Source organism: Rhipicephalus sanguineus, unplaced genomic scaffold (assembly GCF_013339695.2).
Source record: "Rhipicephalus sanguineus isolate Rsan-2018 unplaced genomic scaffold, BIME_Rsan_1.4 Seq215, whole genome shotgun sequence".
Lineage (NCBI taxonomy): Eukaryota > Metazoa > Arthropoda > Arachnida > Ixodida > Ixodidae > Rhipicephalus > Rhipicephalus sanguineus.
Genome location: NW_023614786.1, coordinates 391,441 through 411,786, shown reverse-complemented (window position 1 = coordinate 411,786; position 20,346 = coordinate 391,441). Strand labels below are relative to the sequence as shown.

At 44.0% G+C, this 20,346-nt stretch overlaps 2 protein-coding genes across 2 annotated transcripts; one reads left to right on the top strand and one right to left on the bottom strand.

The window, feature by feature from the left end:
• Positions 1–1,813: 1,813 nt before the first annotated feature.
• LOC119376727 (succinate dehydrogenase cytochrome b560 subunit, mitochondrial-like) lies at positions 1,814–5,885 on the top strand. The gene is made up of 6 exons (XM_037646467.2): positions 1,814–2,022; positions 2,447–2,509; positions 3,543–3,653; positions 4,611–4,672; positions 4,890–5,053; positions 5,613–5,885. The coding sequence occupies exons 1-6, from the start codon at positions 2,006–2,008 to the stop codon at positions 5,850–5,852; spliced, it is 657 nt and encodes a 218-aa protein (XP_037502395.1). The 5' UTR covers positions 1,814–2,005; the 3' UTR covers positions 5,853–5,885.
• Positions 5,886–16,346: 10,461 nt separating this feature from the next.
• Positions 16,347–19,398, bottom strand: LOC119376724 (40S ribosomal protein S19-like). Its single transcript, XM_037646464.2, is given in 7 exon segments — positions 16,347–16,431; positions 16,434–16,465; positions 17,102–17,174; positions 17,177–17,284; positions 18,765–18,865; positions 18,950–19,020; positions 19,280–19,398. Coding segments are annotated over 6 exon segments (438 nt in total). The 5' UTR covers positions 19,280–19,398; the 3' UTR covers positions 16,347–16,378.
• Between the last annotated feature and the right edge of the window lie 948 nt (positions 19,399–20,346).

Below are 20,346 nucleotides of genomic sequence, written 5' to 3'. Positions count from 1 at the left end.
TTGTTTGTTTGTTTGACACAACTTTAATGAAAACCAGTAGATAATGGAGCCTAGGAAGGTACAGGGGACATCAATTGTGCTGTTTTAAGTGTACTTTACTTTCTTCACAAGAATACCCTTAAAACAGTACAATTAATGTCCCCTATACCCTGCTGGTTTTCATTAAAGTTCAGCATACACTGGTAGTATGTGGCACACTGTGAGGATATACACGAACATCTTTGATGCTCGGGTTCGTGCAACTTCAAGACAGAGTGGATGAGCTTGCTTGTGGTCTGTAGTCCTTCATTGGACCACAGATCATTGGCTCCTTGTGACCCTGTCAGGTTGAAAGAGGCCCTGTTTGGAAACTCGGCAGCCCTGATCATCGGCTTCGTTCGGCTAGGCCCTCTATGCGATCTGAGATCAATCTTAATAGAAGTAATCCCGTAACATTGGCTGACCTACCACCTTTGGGGTATGCAGATGTGATTTGTTATGCTGATATCAAAACTGAAATCGGTTTTGATGTATATGTTGTAGTTGTTGAGTTACAACACATGATAGACCCTCATTGTCATCCCAGAATGAATTAAGTAATTAGCCATAAGTTCATCCAAATTTTTGCATTAGAATATTCACAAGGGTTCATTCTGTGCCGGACAGCTTTACGGCACTCACCAACGTTTCAGGATAAAGTGCAAAAAACGGCATGGTTATATCTTTATTTTTGTGAAAGGGCACTGGGATGATTGAAAGCAACTGCATAAAAAATGAAAGCTGAGAAAACCGAGCTCGAAGAAAATGGATCCGCTTAAAGCTAAGAAAACTATAAGGGAGCTGGTTTTATTTTTTGAAGAAATGCAATACTGTGGCTACCTTGAGCTCCAATCTCTCCTCTTTACAATGATGCTAAGATTGTGGCCTTGTGCCAAGGGAAAGCTGCAAGATTTGCATTTTCGAATGCCCAATTTTCTCGGTCTTTGATGACAGCACACTAATAAAGTGCTTTTTTCTAAACTTCTATTGCCTATTTTGTTCAAATATTTCACCATGATGTTAAAGATGGTCTGACGATTGCAAACAAAGATAAATTGAAAATTGAACATTTTGACTAAAGTTACCATTCCCATTGCCACGTACAAAGTGAAGCTGCTCATACAAAGTGAATAATCTGAGCAATATATATGGGATACTTCTATGAAGAAGGTAGGTTCCAGCTTCAGCGGGATTTTTACATAACATTAAGTATGTGCCCTGTCTTCTTCCTGATCTCGTAGTTACACAACTGTGCCACAACTTTGTACATAATTTTGCTGAAGCAGTCATACACGCCAGCAGAAACAGCTGCTGGGTGGCTTATTTGCTGTGGCTCCGTTCGTGACACAGCTGGACGACACCGCTGTCACCAATCTGGTTGCTGGAGGCCAAATTCAGGACAGTACGTTCCAGGTAGGAAGAAAAAGGAGCACTATTTCATGCAGTCGGCCTTGACAAACGAACGCTCCGTGGGTTTATCACATGACCTCCGAGATTCACTTAAATGGCAGATAATAGTTGGTTGGTTATTTAGAAACTAACTGCTGTCTTTTTTTTTTTTCGTGCGAAGTATTCCTTGGCGCGTCTCTAGTTGTATATCGATCTCTCGCGACCGTTCCATTAACGTAAAAGTGCTTGATGGCATGTCATGAATGTCTGGCAAAAGCGTGTCCTCCGAGATTGGTATTAAAATGCGCAAGATGCGTTTTGATAAAGCAGTTGAGTTCTGGTAATGCCATCGTTACAGTTGACACATCGCGCATAATTTTTTTCTTCCTTTGTGCTAACGCGGATCAACGATGCGTTGGTCCGAAAATGAATAGCTTATTAATGGCTTTAACTAGCTGAAATTGAAGTCGAGCCAATCCAAGCTTGCTGTGTCAGCCCGGATCACTCGGCCGTCGGTTCTCGCGTTTTTGTACGTCTTGTAAAGACGTAGTACATACAGCTTTGATATTTCGTTTAGCTAAGCCTGTGTCGTAATATTATGGCATATGCAGTGAGGTAAGTACTTCATTGATGCATGGCGAAACTTTAACCTACTGTCGCTTCGTAGTTGCGAGATAGCTCGTGTGTAGTAGTCGTGTGTCGAATGCGAAAGCTGGCCAGAGGGCCAGCTTTCGCCCTCTGGTTTGGGTGCTCTTGGATACATTTGCGCCTCTAGCCTCCAGTCCGCTCTTCTGCTCAATATTTTGATGTTTGTAGGGAAGTTGGCGGAATCTTGCGTAGTTTGAATGGCAGAAACACAAAGCGTCCTGTAGTGTACGGCTTTGCTATAAAGACAAGGTTAATGAGGGCACTCCCGGCTTCTCTCAGTTCCCTCTCGTAGTACTTGCGTATGAAGGCTGCACAGCTGAGGCTAAGAGATGTTGTAGTACATGCTTCTGACCTGCCTATGTGCTCTTTGCTTCGGTTCTGTTCATTCCAGGTTCGCCAATAGAGCAAGCGCTCTGTCGCTTCTGCGACCAGCGACAGCTGTGCCCTCTGCCTGGTATGTCCAGCTTTCGCAATGATATTATTCTGATATTTGGAACTTCGTTAACTTGCTCCTGGCTCGAGAGCTTTATTGATCACTTTTAGATTACGTTCTTTGAGAAATGTGGGATTATGATCTTGTTGCTACGACACATTTTAGATATGTCCTTTCAACGTGTCCTCTACGGCCCTACACACATTGTTTATATTCGCTAAAAGTGCTTATAAAAATTCTTCGCTAGATTTTGTGTGAACACCGGAAGTACCGGAAACTGGCCCTCTTTTTCTTCTTTTTTTTCTCAGCGCCGCAGGCAAAAGCAGTGTTGTAGCATATGAATGTCAAGATAGTGGATAGTCAGTGCTGTGGTTCTTTTGTGTGTGCCCTCTATCCAGTGCCCCGATTCATTGTTGACGCTGCTCTGGAAGGGCATCCTCGGTAGAGCCATTGAAGTTCTCGACAAAAAAAATCCTATGTAGTTGATATTGAGGAATTCACATCTTCGATTCAGTTTGTCAGCCAGCATCTGGTGAAGCGTTATTAGGAGCAAATACTGTGTTGCCTGTGTTTGATTGTGTAAGTGTAAAGTCAGCAAGGCCCCTGGTGTTCTATTGTAGTTCTGGCCACATTCAAGTGTTCAAAGTTGCATTGCTTGTAACATGTTGTCTTGTCAGTAAAGTTACTTGTTATGTGTTACTGCAAAGAAATGGTTGTATTACCGCGAGCATCGTGAAATGCAAAGTAATCAATCAATTACAAGAAATAATATTGATTACAAGTGATCATTTACATATAGTTTTCTTTACGACACTAGATTTGTTTCAGAAGTTAGAAGAGCAGAGTAGAAAGGAGAGCACTGTGCTGCTCCTCAAGAGAATTCATTCTGCAGACATATTAAATGGAAACATTGATCATCTGAACCAATTTTGTATTTCCTGTCACGGTGTGTGCCATTGAGAAATTTGCACAGCTTGCGTTGACTCAGCGCATACACTGTCGCTTCAGTAAAAAAGTGACTGCTGTATAGCCCTTCCCATTTTTTTTTTGCCAGCCTCGCACCGATGTCGGCAATGAGCCCAAAGCAGGAGGAAGCGACCGAGTACTTCTTCAAAAAGAACAAGTCACTAAAAAGGCCCCTGTCGCCCCACCTGAGCATTTATGCGTAAGGATATGTTCAGACTCTTTTTCGAGCCATATCTCATTGCAGTAGCATTGGTTAATCTACAGCAGCCCCTTGAGGGTATCATGCAATATTGGCATTGCGTATAAGTCGAAGAGTCACTGGTGTACTCATTTGCATGTCTTCTGAAGTTGGGCCAAATGTTGGTAGCGTCTTACAGCTGCCTATTTGTTGTGCAATTAGGGTATGATGTTCATATGTAATACCTAAAGAAATGCTTGAACTGAGTTTTCTGTAGTGCTTTGTGTGAATCGAGTGGTAATGTTACAGATTTTTCTGGTTAGTAAGTACTGTTTTCTTTCATTTATAGAGCTGAGATATATATTTAGAGCCATGAACAAGCTGGTAAAACATTACAGTATGTACTTCACTTCTGGAACAAATTGGTACCCTTAGAATTATGAAGTAGCCTTAAGCAAAGTGCCAGCATAATGTGGAGCTTGTCGGTTTGTATGCTACCGCTGGAAAGTCTTCTTTTCACACGTGCCAGAAAAGCTTGAACATGCGAAGATTTCATATTGTACATGCTGTTTGTGAAGTCTCAAAGCTAAAATTATGGTGTTCTTTTTATATGTGGCACCGAAAACTAATCGACTCTTTCAACAAACTTCAAGGCAGCTTTCCTGTAATGACGCTGATAATGCTTGCGGCTACTCCCTTTATAACGGCAACTGACAGTGCTGCCTGACAGAGGCCAATTAAAAATAAGAGTGCAACATGGTGGCCAGCACATCGTGTAATTGTTGAATATGCATGCTGTGCACGGATGTTGTCACCTTATTGTGGGCATCCAGCCATGCATGAATCGCTACTGAACAGGCTAGCAAGAGGTTCTTGAAGGTTTTGAGATCCACATGGCTCTTTGCTTTCCTGTGCAGTATTAAATATTCTGACCCAGCAAATCTGACATGCAGTCTTATTTGACTGTTCTTTTTGTAGGCCGCAAATGACATCAATGCTTTCACTGACACACAGGGCAACTGGCTGTGCTATGGCAGTAGGTGAGTATTGTTTTCCAAATTATGCATATTTTCCAGAGTGTTGCAGTCTGTCAAAGGTATGCTATGGAGGCAGTGAATACTAGCATCTGGGGTAACCTTTCTGAAAGCTTTGCACCTTTTAGATTACAGAAGAAGTTGGCTACTAAAATGGTTGTACATTTTTTTGGCAGTCAAAAATCAATAGTAGAATCCACACATTTTTGTTCCTTTTGCCCAGGCCTGTACGGAATGGGTGTGATGCCATTTATGTGCTCCCACAACTTCCCACACTATGTGGAGGCACTGCAGGCCATGCACATTTCGCCCATACTCACTTTCCCGGTGAAGCTTGGCCTGCCTTTTGCCTCTCCTATCCACACCTTCAATGGCATGCGCCACCTGGTGAGTAGTGCCTAACGGTGCCAACTGCCATTTGCGAAATGTCGCTTTCTCATAATCCATCTAACTTAAGGCAAGAACACCAAGTGCAGTATATGGTGTGCTGTTTGGTGTATGGCCGCAGGTTCATCCTTTAGAATTTGCCGTGGGGTGTAACTTCTTTAACATGCTTGGCATTTTGCATTCAGCGCTGCCATAATAGCAGCTGGGCCTTACACTTTGGTATCTTGATCCATACACTTCAACGTTGGTCTAGAATATTTTACAAATGGAAGAGTTTTGTACAACAGCATAGGCTAAAGTGCACAGGAAAGATAACAAAAATGCACTTGGTGTTCTGTGTTTTAGGCATTTCATTTTCTCGTTTGTTCTGTAGTGGGGCTTAAGGTTAAGGCCAGCACTGTTGTTATGTACTTAAACAAAGACAGAAGAAAAAAGAAAGAGAGAGCTACACTCCTGTGCAGATAGAATGGGTGCTCTGTGCAACCTACTGTAGTACCAGGTCATATCACCATCAATAGGTGTACAAGCCACCTGCAGCTCATGAAACCTTTGTTTTCAGGCCTGGGATTTGGGCCTTGGCTTTAGCCTCAGGAGCTCTACGCAACAGGCTTTTTGTCATCGGCCTCAGTCTGGTGATGGCAGTAGTGTTGGCCTTCAAGTAGACCACCTTGTGTCTGGCGAGCAGCACTTACAGCCCAGTGACACGGCACTCCCTTATTTAAGGCTTTGCATAGACATGAAAAGAAAAATGGTACAGCACTCATTCTTGACATGTTGTGTCTGGTTTTCTGATTGTTAATAAAATACCTGCAACAAATGTGCATGTAGGTGAGCACTTTGTCTTTTAGAAGATAGTGGTGTAGGCCAGTTGGTGATTCATGATTAGGAAAAGTGACCACCGAAAACACACAGGACGAAGAAAGAGACAACGGTCACCGTCTTTACTCACCCTTGTTCTGTCTTTTTGGAGTGCAGCTCTGAGGTGCCTGTTCCTGTTTTGAGCATCAGTATGCCTCACCGAAACCGAGCAAATGAGCACAGAAAAGATGATAGAGTAAGGACGAATGCGTCGCGTGAGTTTCCGTCATTCAGAGTTGAGAACATAGTCACATGGTGTGGAATTTTGTTTTTTTTTCTGATGCCGCCAGATGGACCTGCCCTCTGCACATCTCGGCAGAGCTGGCATGCACGTTGAACCTTTTAACGAAAAGGCATTTATACTACTGATGCTAAAGTATGTTTGCGCATCGGTTCCCCTTTCACTTCTCACTGTCACTGATAGTGTTCCAATGAATAAAGCAATGTTCAACTATTACACTGCAATCATTCTTAAAGTAATGTTCAATAATTGTAGCAGTATATTACCCGTGTGGAAACGCACACATTTTATGCCATCGGGATTTATGCTGTCTGGCAACCTGGAAAACATGCGTAGAGCTGCACTCAAATTTTGCATTAGAGGGTATAGTAATCGTTGGTAAATTTTTTTACTGTTCATGCTGACTGTTATGGACACCGTGGATTATTACATGTTCGCAGCAAAAAATGGATGCGTTGAAAAATGGGCATACGTATACAGTGAGAACGGTCCTCCTTTTGTTTGAGCTAAATATTACCAAAGCAACAAGAAGAACAAAGACAAGAAGCAAGAGGAATGAATCATGAAATAAAGCTCAGAATTGGATCCAGTGCTGCTGTCAGTGGTGGCATAGGGTTCCACTTCGCTGTTTTTTTTTTTATTGAATTCAACTGCTGTGTGCACAACTGCACATGCCAATTCACTGAATACATGAACATTTAAAATGTCACATACACCAATGTTGTCATGTAGCTGCTTCTTTCATTGTCTTATAATGTTTACGTTAGGCATATTTTTCAAGAAACATATTTTTCAAAAGACATATTTTCCAAATATGCTAATCATCAAATATCTTAGACTTGAGAGCATACCATTCTTGTGGACAGTTCTTGCATGAAGTCCACTTAAACATAACTGAACTCATTGAAGAAACGAAATTTTTTATTAATTCTGCAACTTTGTTTAAAAAAGTACTGCAGGCCCAGTCCTTGGCACCTAGGGTGAAAAAATGAAAGGTGGTGAAGGTCCACCGTATTCACAGGTGCTAAGGGCGCTTTTTAAGGTTGAAAATTCGTGGACACGGGGTGTCGCTGAAGCCGACGTTTCGAAAGCAGGCTTGTCTTCTTCAAGGCTGCAACTGCTTTCCTTGGATCGTGTGTGTATATGTTTCGTACCCTCTCTTCCAACCCAAACAAAGGAGGAGAGGGCAACTGCAAAAACGGAGAATTTCTAGGAATTTCTAACTGTGCTTATCGCCATGAAATTATAACTGTCAGGTGGCACTTCCTTGTGACAACCATAATTCAGTGAAACGTCTACCTCCCTTTTCTACCCTTCAATGCGCATACGCCCCCCCTGCTTTCTTTTTCTTGGACTACTACTCTTTCCTTTTGACTCACCCAATTTGGCACGCCTGCTCCTGCTTCCTCCTTCTCCCCCCCCCCCGTTTTTGCATTTGCCCTCTCCTCCTCCTTTGTTTGAGTTGGAAGAGATGTACAAAACCCATATACGCACACAATCTAGAAGAGCAGTCGCAGCTTTGAAGAAAAGTCCGCTTGTCGAAATGGTCGGCTTCCGCTGACATCCCATGGTCCACGAATTTTTCATCTCAGCGTGGACACGAAGTTGCTCACACACCCTTTAAGGGGGGACACTGCTCTTAAAATTTTTCTTTATTTCTTGATCAAATTTGATGAAACGATAACTTTATGTATATTATATGCTGATTTCAAATATGGAATACTTTTCTAGTATGAGTGTGTAGCTGTTTAATACAGAATATTTCGTGTGTCTTTTGGGGAGCAGCTTTTTTCTAAACTGAGTTAGTTACAAAGTAAATCAGCATATCATGATAATCTAGAATCAGAACTGTGTGCAGTGCAACAAAAACGGATGTTCTAACACCATTAGAACAAAGTTATGGTATGTTCAACATTCACGGGTGAAATTCCAGCTTAAAATTGACTCATTGGTAATGTTCAACATATCATACTTTTGTTCAATGGGTTTAGAACATCCATTTTTGTTGCATTGCACATTGTTGGACCTCTAAGCCTTCCAACTGCGGCGCGGTTAACATCGAGCCAAAACACGTCTTGCAAGATGAACCGCTTTAATGGAACTAGAAACAAAAAAAGAAAAGAAGAGTGAGCCAGCGCTGCTACGTGAGCACGCGTCAGCTCGTGAGGAGCATCCATAATGATGATGTTTGGTCATCTGTAGACAATGACGAAGAAAAGGAAGTCACACACTAGTTCTGATTCCAGATTATCATGATATGCTGATTTACTTTGTAACTAACTCAGTTTAGAAAAAGTCTTGCTCCCCAAAAGACACATGAAATTTTGTATTTTAAAAGGCACACTATACTAGAAAAGTAATTACATATTTGAAATTAGCACAAAAATATACATAAAGTCAGGAAGTTTCATCCAAAATCGATCAAGAAATAAACTTTTTTTGGTGCCTGTCCCGAACACTTAATCCCTTTCCATTCATCCCAAAAGTGGCAAGATTCGTCTTCTCATAAAGGTCACATTCATTCATTATCTCTTTGAGGTTCCATCTTCCCCTGAACTTCTGCCTTTATTTGCTTTGAAGGGTTGGTCACTTGTGAATAGATGACACTGTGGGACAACTTGGTCACTGTAAAGTACTGCTTGACTTCATCAGCCATTGGACAAACAGAGTGAAAAATAAAGTATGCCTATGTGTTCAAGCCAAACAGTTAAGAAGCTATGTCACATAGGAAACAAAATATGTACATGTACATATATTGGTCCCATTGCCAAACACTCGTAGCTGCTCTTTGTGAAATACTTCGAGCGAGCTGCCTTTGATGTCACCTGGCGTGGTCCTGTTGGATTTTTTCAGCAGTGACAAGGTAAAACTGGATGGTTTATTTGTAGCCAGAAACTATTGGTTCTCCCGCCTGGTTAAGGTCCTGCGTCCCTTATCTCTCTCTTAGCTGTTTCAGCTTCAGCAGAACGGCCCCATCAGGGCCTACCAATGAGAAACTAAAGGGACATTTTTGTTGAAACGCTACAGCTGTTCTTCAGATGTCTGAATGCTGACAGTACGGCGTCTAATTATGTTGTTCAATCTATTGGAGATTCTTGCTTGCAGGCACCACAGTGCATGATCATCAGGGTGATGCGAGTGCGCATACGCCCAAAAGGACAGTAAGTGTGATCCTCCAGATGAACAGTGAGTCAGTGATGCGCTGTCCTTTGGTTTCTGGCCTTGCCCTGTGGCAACACGAGTAGTAGCACAGTTGCCAGAAGTGCAACAGCAAACACACCAACAGCTCTGCAAAGGACGTGTAACACATGAAACTGTGCGTATGTGCTTTTTGAGTGCTTAAAAACAGTTCTCATAAGACTGCTTTTAATAGAGCTCGATTTTTTCATAAAGGACGTTCCATTTCTAGCATATTGTATGAGAGCGAATTATAACAAACTTAAAATGTGCAAGTTTATTGGGGTTCTGTATTCTCTAAAGGAGCAGAGCAAATGCTGGAAGTCTCAATGTTAACTACTGCTGAAAGGCTTATGAAATGTTTGTTCATTTAGTGCAACCAGACAAAAACATTCTGCCACCAATTAGTTTCATTTCTTTTTGCTCTAAAAACCGGTTGGTCATCCCTGTCTGTCTGAATTTCATTAGTGGGTAAAGTGCTGTGGTCATAGCACACAAAAGGCAAAATTGCAATTGCCAGGCTACTTTAAGGACCATTCTTCAGCAAAGGGCCAGTTTATTGAGTGCTGACCAGTTGTAAAACTGGCAAGTAACTTTCATACTTGTTTCACTGAAAATGACACGTGTTCTACTGCAGTGGGGTTACTGCGTAGGCCCCCTAAATCGGACACTATATCAGGCATGGTGCGAGGATGCCTCCTTGTATTACAATTGCTGTGTAAACGGTTGTGTACGGACCATCGACAATGATTGTGATGTGCGAACAGTTGGGTGCTTTTAGAAGCTGTAAAGGAGTGCTCTGCTTGAAGGAATATACCGTTTACTCGAATCTAACGCGCACCTTTTTTCCGGAAAAACGAGTCCAAAAATCGCGTGCGCGTTAGAATCGAGTACCGAAAAAAAAAAAAAACTCGGTTATCGTATTGCCATCGACAATTCAAAATGGCCGCCTCCTACGATTTCTGCAATTTTTCAGTTCGTAGGTGTGCTGAGGAGATTGTCATCCCGTTCTGCGTTCGCATCGACGGCGAAGTGCAGACTCCGAATACTCGACGAGTGTACCACGATGCCGCATTTAAAAGAATAGTTATTAATGTGCAGAGAGACGGACGGAAATCGGGCCGCATCGCGGTCGTTCGGATATAGTTCGGAGTTCCCGAAACGTGCGTGCGAGACTGGCGCAAACAGAAGCAGAAGATTTTTTACAGCAAAGCTTCACGAAAAGATTTCAGTGGACCAAAGCAGGGCCGGTTTCCCGAAATCGAAGAGCGTTGACAGCGACGAGGACTGATCCATTACGCGACTCGTCTCGCCGCCGTAGCGGTGACAGTTTTAGCGGCAAGGCCCGCTTTTTGACTTCGTGTTTACTTTTTTGAAATTTAGTTCTTTAAAACCCAAATACATGTCTTTGAATGTGCGAAGTTTGACTCCTACGGACTTTTTTTGTTCTTTTCTCTCACGAAAAATGGGTGCGCGTTACAATCGATGTATTACTTTTTTTTTTTTTGGTCGCGGAAAAACGGGTGCGCGTTACAATCGAGGGGCGGTAGAATCGAGTAAATACGGTAGTTGTTGGTATTAAGGTGTTGTTCGTTTCATTGTGCAATTACAGTGTATCTGTAGCTGATATATGTGGCTATACATGTAAGCAGATTCGTAACGTGTGTTGTGCAGTCTCCACCAGTGGGAAATGAATACATATATACAGTATATACACAGGGTGTCCCAAATATCACGCAGTACGATGAAAAAAAGAAAAAAGGAATGTCGTTACGCGAAGACACCTAGTGCATGTTGTTCCCAGTACACTGCAGTAGCCACTACTAATTTTTTCGTTAATGAGGTTTAGTTAGTCCTAATTGTTTCTAACTCGACAAATACTCGCCTAATTATTAAAATGTCAATGAGGCATATGTAGGCATGTTCAAATGGCATCTAACTGCGCTATTTTCAGCAGTGTACTAATTACGTGCCCATTTTTTTCGGCTGATGAAGAAAGCATGCGAAATATGAAAAATAACACATGACTACGCTCCCACCAGCAAAAGGTGGGAGCGTAGTTGACTTGCTACCTCACAGTGATCCTGTTTGAGGGCACTGCTTCCTCATGCGCACTGCAGTTTAGTTACATGTCTTTTTCAGATTTCACTGGCTTTCTCTATTAGCCAAAATAAGGCAAGCACGCATTTAGTACATTGTTGAAAATAGCGCAGTTAGATGTCATTTGAACATGCTTACATAGTACGCCTCATTGACATTTTAATGACTAGGTAAGTATTTGTCGAGTTATAATGTAATTAGGACTAATTACCAAAACCTCGTTAACAAAAAATTTGTGGCTATACAGTTTACTGGGAACAATATGTGCTAGGTATGCTTCGCGTAACGACGTCCTCTTTTTTAAAATTGTGTTGCGTGGATAGTTTGGAAACCCTGTATCGTTACACACAAGCACAGTGCAGGGTTTTCTTTTTTTATAGAATTGTCTGTAAGAAGGCACATGACAGTCAGGCACTTGCAGTCTTCACACACGAACATACCTGGGCGTTTGCCGCACCTTAAGTTCATTGAAATTACCAATGAATAAAAACTTAAAGTAATTTTTAATTGTCAACCTGAGGGCAGTAGTCTATAGGGGAGAAAGTTGTGGGTCATAAAAAGTTATGCATAGCCATTTCTTGGCAATCGCAAAAATTTCACCACAATTTGAGATACTCGTAATCAAATTTTTGTTGCGACATCGAAACTGAGCACGCTGGGTGCGCAGAAAAGGCGGCTGCTCTGTTACACGAGACCGAGCAACCCGTGACAGTTTGAATCAATGTTGACACTTGACTGGTCACTTGGATATGCGCCTGGTCCCTTTGGTCAAAAAAAACCACGTGGCGTCACAGTTCTTCCTTCCAATGTAGCCAGATGCTCGTCAGATTTTTCCCTTCAGTGGCCATATAATGCTTTCGCCCTTCCCCCACAGTGCCCGCGGCGCCCAGTCAGCCTTTTAAACCGGCGGGCATCTCGGTTTAAGCCTAGTGTAGAGACAGCGCTCGTGTAAAGAGCCAGCAAGCATTGAAGACAGCAGCACCATCTGAAGATACCGTTAATTGCATCCACTAGTCGATGTCCTCGCAAACAAAAGTCTTTTTATTGCGATAGCAATTATATGGACAGTCTCGGCTGGTTTTTGTCCGTCGCCGCCGCCGCCGTCATGCACCGTATATATATATATACAGGGTCCGCGCTATCTTTAGCCAAGGCTTTAAAATACAATATAGAGGCAGGCGAGTGAAATCACTTGCAAATTACTGACAGTCACCTGCGCACTACAGGCAATTTTTTGTTTGGTAATTAACTAATTTGTTTTATGATTTTAATTAAATTGCAAAATATTGGCTGTAGGCAAGAATGCGGCTTGCAAAGTTCGAGGGCGTCTTCAGAAACCCCATTGCATTATTTGCGATAAAGAAAGTCTCACGTATCCATTTTTTCCAAGCTGCAAAGAAAGCCCGCGAAATACAAAAAGAACCACCACGTGACGCGCATTCGCCCCCGCGCGAGGCTGCCCTCAGCCGTGGTTGAGCGAACGAATCAGCTGCGGCCGCGACTCGGCGGCTCCGTTGCAGAGGCAGGCCGATAAGTTGACGGTGGTTCCTTGGCCCGCGCTCGCTACAACTTGCACCGTCACGCGCGCCAACTGGCTGGCAACGGGCCAGAAACCACCGTTAACTTATGGGCCTACTGCTGCAACCGGAGCTGGCGAGTCGTGGCCGCAGCTGATTTCGTTCTCTCAAACACGGCTGACGGCACAGCATTCTCGCGGCGGGCGAATGCGCTAGTCCGTGGTTCTTTTTGTATTTCGCGGGCTTTCTTTGCAGCTTGGGAAAAATGGTATACGTGAGACTTCCTTTATCGCAAATAATGGAATTGGGGTTTCTGAAGACGCCCTCGAACTTTGCAAGCCGCATTTCTTGCCTACAGCCAATATTTTGCAATTTAATTAAATATTCATAATTAACAAATTAGCTAATTGCCAAACAAAAAATTGGTCTGTAGTGCGCAAGGTGACTGTCAGTAATTTGCAAGTGATTCACTCGCCTGCCTCTAATTTGTATTTTTAAACCCTTGGCTAAGATAGCTGGGACACCCGGTATATAATATATATAATATAAAAGCTCCAAAGAAAGTAATTCAAAATTGCTTCCGAAGCGCGGAATCGAACCAGGACTCTCTCTCGGCAGCGCGTGGCGCGAGCCACTACGCCGAAACGCACATCGTCCACCGTAGATCGTCACGTAGCTAACGGCGAGCGTATATACACACCCTTTACCGCTGGCCGGACTCAGAGACGGCAGGCGCTTATAAGCGTTTCTTCATTACCAGCGAGATGGCGCGAGGAGCGCGCTGGGCTTTAAAGGTCGCCGCCCCGCTCCTGCGAACGCCGATATTCTAGCCACTGTAACGCCGATGCTCTTTGCCCTACAGGCGTGGTCGCCTTCGCGCGCTTATTTCAGGGAAAGAAGGGGGCGGGCGCGGGATAGAGGGCGGGGGTTATCTGTCTTGTGCTTTCCCCCGCGATGTCAGCGCTTGAAATCACAGAGCGTACGAAGGTCACTTCGCTCGCCTGCAGCGGCCGCTTTGCGAAGACAAGCTGTTCAAACAGAAATGCGTAACAACTGCGACGTTTAGTTCGCGCTCGTCGTGTGTATACCTGTTCGTTCTTTCGTGCGTCCTGCTTTATGTTTCAGCAGTGCGCTTCAAGTATCGAGCGTGACGCAGATAGTTCGCGCTCGTCCTGTGCGCGTTTCTTTCGTGCGTCCTTTGGGCTCGAGCGACGCGCTGGTAATTCGAGCTGCTTTCCGTTCTTCGCGTTACATTCCACTTGTGTTGCTATCGCATTCATTGCTTCGCCGTTGCGGCGAAACTGTGACTCTTCTCGTTACATTTTTTCTGTCTTCTTTTTCCTCTCTCTTTATTTCTATTAATTTCTTTCTTTCTCCTTTTTTGATTCTCTCTTTCACTTTTTCTTTCTACATTTGTTTCTCTGTATTTCTCTCTTGCTCATTCTGTCTATGCTATGCTTTACTCTCTCCCGTACTCTTTTTCTCCTCCTCACCCTCACTTTCTCTTTCCTTTTAATTTCTCTCTCTCGCTTATTTCCTCTATATTTCTATCTTTTTTCTCTTCTATGCTACGCTTTACTCTCTTCCCTCCACCTCACTTTCCTTTCCCGTCCTTCTTTGCTATGCTCTGATAGCGTGCCTGGATAGCCGAGTGCAAGGGCGTAGCCGGGGGGGGGTCAACCTCCCCCCCCCCTGAAATTTTTCACTTATGCTTGCGTATATACACGCACACGACAACAACGCACGCACGAACATACATAAAGTATGGCTGAACCCCCCGAAAAAAAATTCTGGCTACGCCCCTGGCCGAGTGGTTACGATGCTCGCCTTCGGATCGTGGGAACGCGGATTCGAATCCGCCTCGCCAAGAATTTTTTTGTGTCTCTCTGTACTCGTTGTCTCGCCCATCAGATTATTGTATCCCGCACCGGAGAAATCGCCGCACATGTTCTGGGAGCGAATTTAAGACGACGACGATGAAGAAGAAGACGGAGAGCGCGTGCCGGTTCATGATGATGATCATTTCTGTTTCCGACGGGCAAATTACGTGTGTTTAAGCTAAAATCTAAAACTGTACAGCGCAGTTTCTAGGTATCACACGCAGCGCGCGCGTCACAAGCAAGCGCCTACAGCAAAACCATTTTATCCCAACCAAGGTATTATTGCAGCACATTTTATCGACTCACCGGGAAATTCCTTGCGTTTTGGACAGGAAGATGCAAAGCAGCAGCATGTTGTCCACAGCACGGCGAGAATAAAAACGCCGATGCCAACCTCGAACACGCGTGGGCTAGCCATGCTTACCGTCAACATGCGTTGCCATGGCAACCGGCGCTCGCGGTCGGCCGATCAGTGTATTCCGAACGGTGCGTGTTGCACCCGCTGGCACAACGCGTCAGAGAGGAGTCCCGGTCAGAATAAAGCGTCGTCCAGGTGACAGAAGACTTGCACTCTTTGGGTGCAGTGTACTTTCGGCCATCGCAAATTTTTGTACTGGCAACCAATGGCGCCGCCTGCAGTCTTCGTTGCACGAGGCAAACGTCCTAACTGGAGAAATAGAGAGTTTTAGCAAGTTACGGAAATACGGTACGCAAATACGCTACCGTAGGACGGTACCGCTCCTCCTTTCCAGGTCGTCGACCTTTTGCCGGGAAGGCAACCAACACCACAAAAGCTTTTTCGAAATTTACTGTGGGGTTGTCACGGCTTATTGTTGCCCGCCAGCCCACGCATTGTTAACGAGACACCTGTCGTTTGGGGTACGCATTGTCACTGGAACGGGGAGCGGCAAAAGCACAACCAGCGGGAAAGGAGGAACGCTACCGTACTGCCTTACCGTATTTGCGTACCGTATTTCCGTAACTTGCTAAAATCTCTAACAGTACTGCACGTATCTCGATAACAGCAGCCTTTCCCAGTGATGCCATGTTCAAAAGCGCAACGCGTTAAATGTTACGAGTCCATTGTTCAATACGTGGCATGGTCATTTAGAGGTGGTGCTTCACAACAGATCACTTTTTTAAATCAATTGATACAGCCAAACACGACTGCTTCTGCAACTAGCACAGAGACTAGTAGTAGCAAAATTAAAGATTTGCTCTTCCAGTGCTTCATACTTCTTATACAGCACAACTAAGACTTGCAATTGTAACAGACATTGATGAGCACAGAGTCTGCACGATAAGTGTTGCACTTCAGTACCCGTTCGACATAACTTTGTTGTTACTCATTGTAAATTTTTGTTACTCTAATATGAAAATGACTCACTGCATCACAAACATGGACACTATTTGTTTCTCATACAGAGATTTGTCAGACTTGTTAGGCGCTTTATAAGCATAACACAGCACTAGTGACATTACTAAAATGTGCAGCTTAAATACAAACAGCACGCTGGAAATGTGGTCAAAACATTTTAATGAAAGGGTGCATCTATTTGGCAGATACAGATGTCTTCATCTTGATCTGTGCTGCGATCCGGTCCAATCTTTCCTGCCTTGACTGGTCAGCTTGCGGCCACTGGAAGACACAGATCAGCTAAGCATCTACACCTGAAATGCTATACGAACAGCTCATGCTAAATAATCACAGCCAAATAATGAGGACAGCATGCACATTACTAAAGCATGCATTAATCTTAGCATACAGACTGCAATTCTGTGTTGTGTTTAGTATTGTATTCACTGGTAAGCAAGAAAGGTAATTTACACTTAGGAGTGTCAAATGAAGTAACAGAAAGATCCAATTATTCTTCACATTGTGGGTGCAAAGCACCAGAGAGAAAGGAAGAGTTCTTATAGTATGCTTAACAATATCTGTTACGAATGATATTTTCATTTACTCTGAAATTTTGAACATGTGCAATTTCAACCAGTTATTTTTATGCCACAAAAATTTCAGGACAAGGACTAATAATGGCAATAAGTTTGTCTTCAAAGCATACAAGCAGATTTTGGCAGCCTCAAGTCGACTATCGGGAATTCAAGGTCAAGCATAAAATGTACAGTTGCAATATTTTATGACCACCCTGGGTTGGTGACCTGCAGTTCCTTAAAGTAGGCAAATGTGCTGCCATTGTTTATCTCAATTATAGTACCACAAGGTTCACGTGACTCGACACAGAGCCCAAAAGTTTTCAATCCTAGCACCACTCACCCGCTTGGGTCCTGCTCAACCAGCTTCAGCTGTTCCAGGGCCTGGAGGGCCTTGCGCGCCACACTGGCAGAGGGGGGCAGAAGTGAGATGGGCGAACACCCCGGCGGTACCGGCCACCATAGATCTTCCGCATGGACTTGACACCAGATGGAGACCGCATGTACAGGTGCCGTGCCACAGATGCTGTAGTAACGGGGGCATACAATCAGAAGGAATCATTCACATGATTTTTCAGAACAAGGCAATCCCAATTTTGAAAAAGCACATCATTTTTGTGTAAGTTTCATTGTTGATAACACCATAGCTGTCTGTATTTTGGCAGCTTGCAATTCATACTCAGCTTACTTTTCTCAGAGCACGAAAGACTGATCCTAAAGTAAATTTTGTTTATAGAGTTGTATAGCTTGTACATGTTCTTTATTCGATTTTTCGCATCCTCCTTGGCCGTCTTACAGCTGTATGCACTAAAAAGATTAATACAATGGGCACCGAACTACCAGTACCGTAGCACATATCCCTGGCGAGTGACGATTAGTTTATTAGAGAAACTTCAATATTTTACAAGCACTTCTAAAAGCTTCGCAATTCAACAACTCCAGGAAAGTTTCCAATTTGAGCTGCACAAGTCGTCTAGCGTCGAACGAATGTGCACAATCTCTAGACATTTGAGCAGTACGAGTGTTTTGCAGCATTATTCACAACGTTTCAGTGGACTAGTGACGAGTAGTGGAGTTTGCCCAATTTCTGAGGCACATACGTTGGTGTTTAGCGCCCGTGTGTTTCCTTCAATTTTAGTGGACCAGTGGTGCGTAGTGGGGTTTATCGTACATACAGTTTTGCCCATGGACTTCATTTTTGGAGGACGAATGGCAAGTAGCTGGGTTTGACATACTTGCATTAGAGGTTTTCTGTTCATGGAGTTATGAATGACCTAGTTATATACAGCTTCGCTGTAGAGGTCATGCCAACGAACCCAAACATTTACAATTGAGTATTACCGCGTTCGAGTCATTCCCACTGACATCACCTGCGTCGTGCAGGCACACAGTGCACAGCTGCTTTGAGCTGTAATCTTTTTCACTTGCATTTCTTCTGCACATACAAGCTATATGGCCTTGGAATGCAATTATGCCATAAGCTGGGCAACCCTTCATTGCGAGCACTCAATAGACCCAATCAGTAATGACGAAGCCTGCAAAATTATTGCACAGCATTATTAGTGGCACAGTTTCGCTTCAATGGTATAGCTCGTTTCCACTAGTCACAACCGATTATATCCAAGATTACTTTATTGCATACCAAATGATGATGTGCAAAGTGGGAATACTGGTGGACTCTAAGGGCTGTGTTTGTCTTTAAACAGAAACCTGACATCAATACATCTGCTCCCACTCTCAAGAGCGGCCTTTGAAACGTCACAAAAATATTAACGAGTCTTGGCCGCTGGAATCATCTCTGCAAGAACACGGGGGTCCAGAATGGGGGCAGTACGTCACACCTGCCACCAAACGCTTCCTCCACAATTCTAGCATCTTCTGTGAAGTTAAATGTTTGCGCTTGAAATACGAACAGCTCACGTAAGGCGCAAGCGCGGCGAATTTTCAGACGACTGCGCGCTCTACGAGGTGCCTACTGCAACACGCGTCCGTCAACGTCAACTCACCGCATCGTGTGTAGAACCAGTCCTCGTCATAAGGGGCCAGCTCCTTGTAGATGGCGGTCTTCACTACATCAACCCAGTCGGGAACCTTCAGCTTGCCGGACCTGACGGGCAATCAAGATTGAGTCAGTTTGCTAGGCCTTCCTACGGAGACCTCAATAACATGCCAGAACAATCTCGACGCTTACTTTTTGAGGAAGGCAGACAAAGCCCGCACAAACGCCTGCTGGTCAACGTCTTTGACTCCGACAGAAGGCATCTGAAAGGCGCAATCGAAAACATAGGGTCAACACATACGGACTTCACTTACAAATGATCACCGAACACAACTGCACGTCACATGGCAGATGCACCCACGCTCACATCAGCGGTGCTCTTGTAAGTCGCTAGACTGGCTCCCCCGATAACTGAACCACAACAATCAAAGAGCACGCACAATTACGGTGCGTACAGTACTGTAGCCTTTTTCTCGCTCCAAAATGCTCAAATAGAGCTACTTAAACTAGGCCTAAACGTACCTTGCCGGCGCTTGCGAAGGGAAAGGACCGAAACGACCGAAACGTGTGTGAGCGCGCAATGTATGCTGGGAAAATTCGCCGCCTACGCCATCTGCAAATTTCCGGATAGCTTCATCATTATTTGTCCACGAGATATCCCTTAATTAGCATAGCAAAAACATTATTATGCGACGATACAATTATATTAATAAATATTACTAACAGCTATATTAACGATTTATCTTATGCGAAGACGCGAATCACTAGGCAATATGGCAGCCTCCATGAGCGTTTAAATGGGCAGCGTGCCGAAATGCGAGTTGCTTTAGTTTTGTGGTGATCGTTAACAGTAAGTAGGTAACTTCATTACTACTACCGTTGCATGATGCACTTGCTGCATAAACACCTGCGTTATTCATATGCAAGAACTTCACTTTTTTTTATTGAAAATATATCTCCAACATTTGCCCTTCGAAGTAAAGTTCGTAAAGTTCTGACTTGTGTTGCGGAAGTCTCTTGCAGGGCAGGCCACACTCCGGGGCCTATGGAGAGCACCTGAAATTATAATAAAGTGGGCGGCGCAGAATACTCAGGGCAAACGAGTTACATTGGCTAGTATGCTAGCCTGGCACGCTCTTTATTCATAGTGCCTGCGTAAATTCCCTAGTAAGAACTTCGCTGTAGACTACGAGTGGCAGAGATCGGCTGCTTTGCTCTGCCGTATTGCTGCTTGTCTTTCAGGTGTCACACGGGCACTTTCGACCGCGAACGATTTCCGATCGTGACAAAGTTCGTCGACCGCGATTGGCTCCCTTCCGCATCTTGCGCAAATAAGCCTGTCATGAAACTAGATCGTGATCGAAAGCGCCCGTTGACTGGTTGTCTTTCAAGCCGGAGCTGGACTTGAAACTTGATATCGCGTTGTTTCAGCTTTAGTGCACTACATTACCTCAGTTGGTTCAGCAGTATACCCCTTTTCACGTTGCATGTAACTTGTCGCCGAGCTTGGTCAAGAATGAAACTAAACGTTTCTTTTCATCCGCAGAGGCGTGTAGTCACTCGGCCTCCAAAGAGAGGAACAGTTTTGT

Coding starts and splice junctions, on each gene's coding strand:
- LOC119376727 (XM_037646467.2), top strand. Junction 3,654..4,610: donor CCCCACCTGAGCATTTATGC/GTAAGGATATGT, acceptor TTCTTTTTGTAG/GCCGCAAATGACATCAATGC. Junction 5,054..5,612: donor TCAATGGCATGCGCCACCTG/GTGAGTAGTGCC, acceptor CTTTGTTTTCAG/GCCTGGGATTTGGGCCTTGG.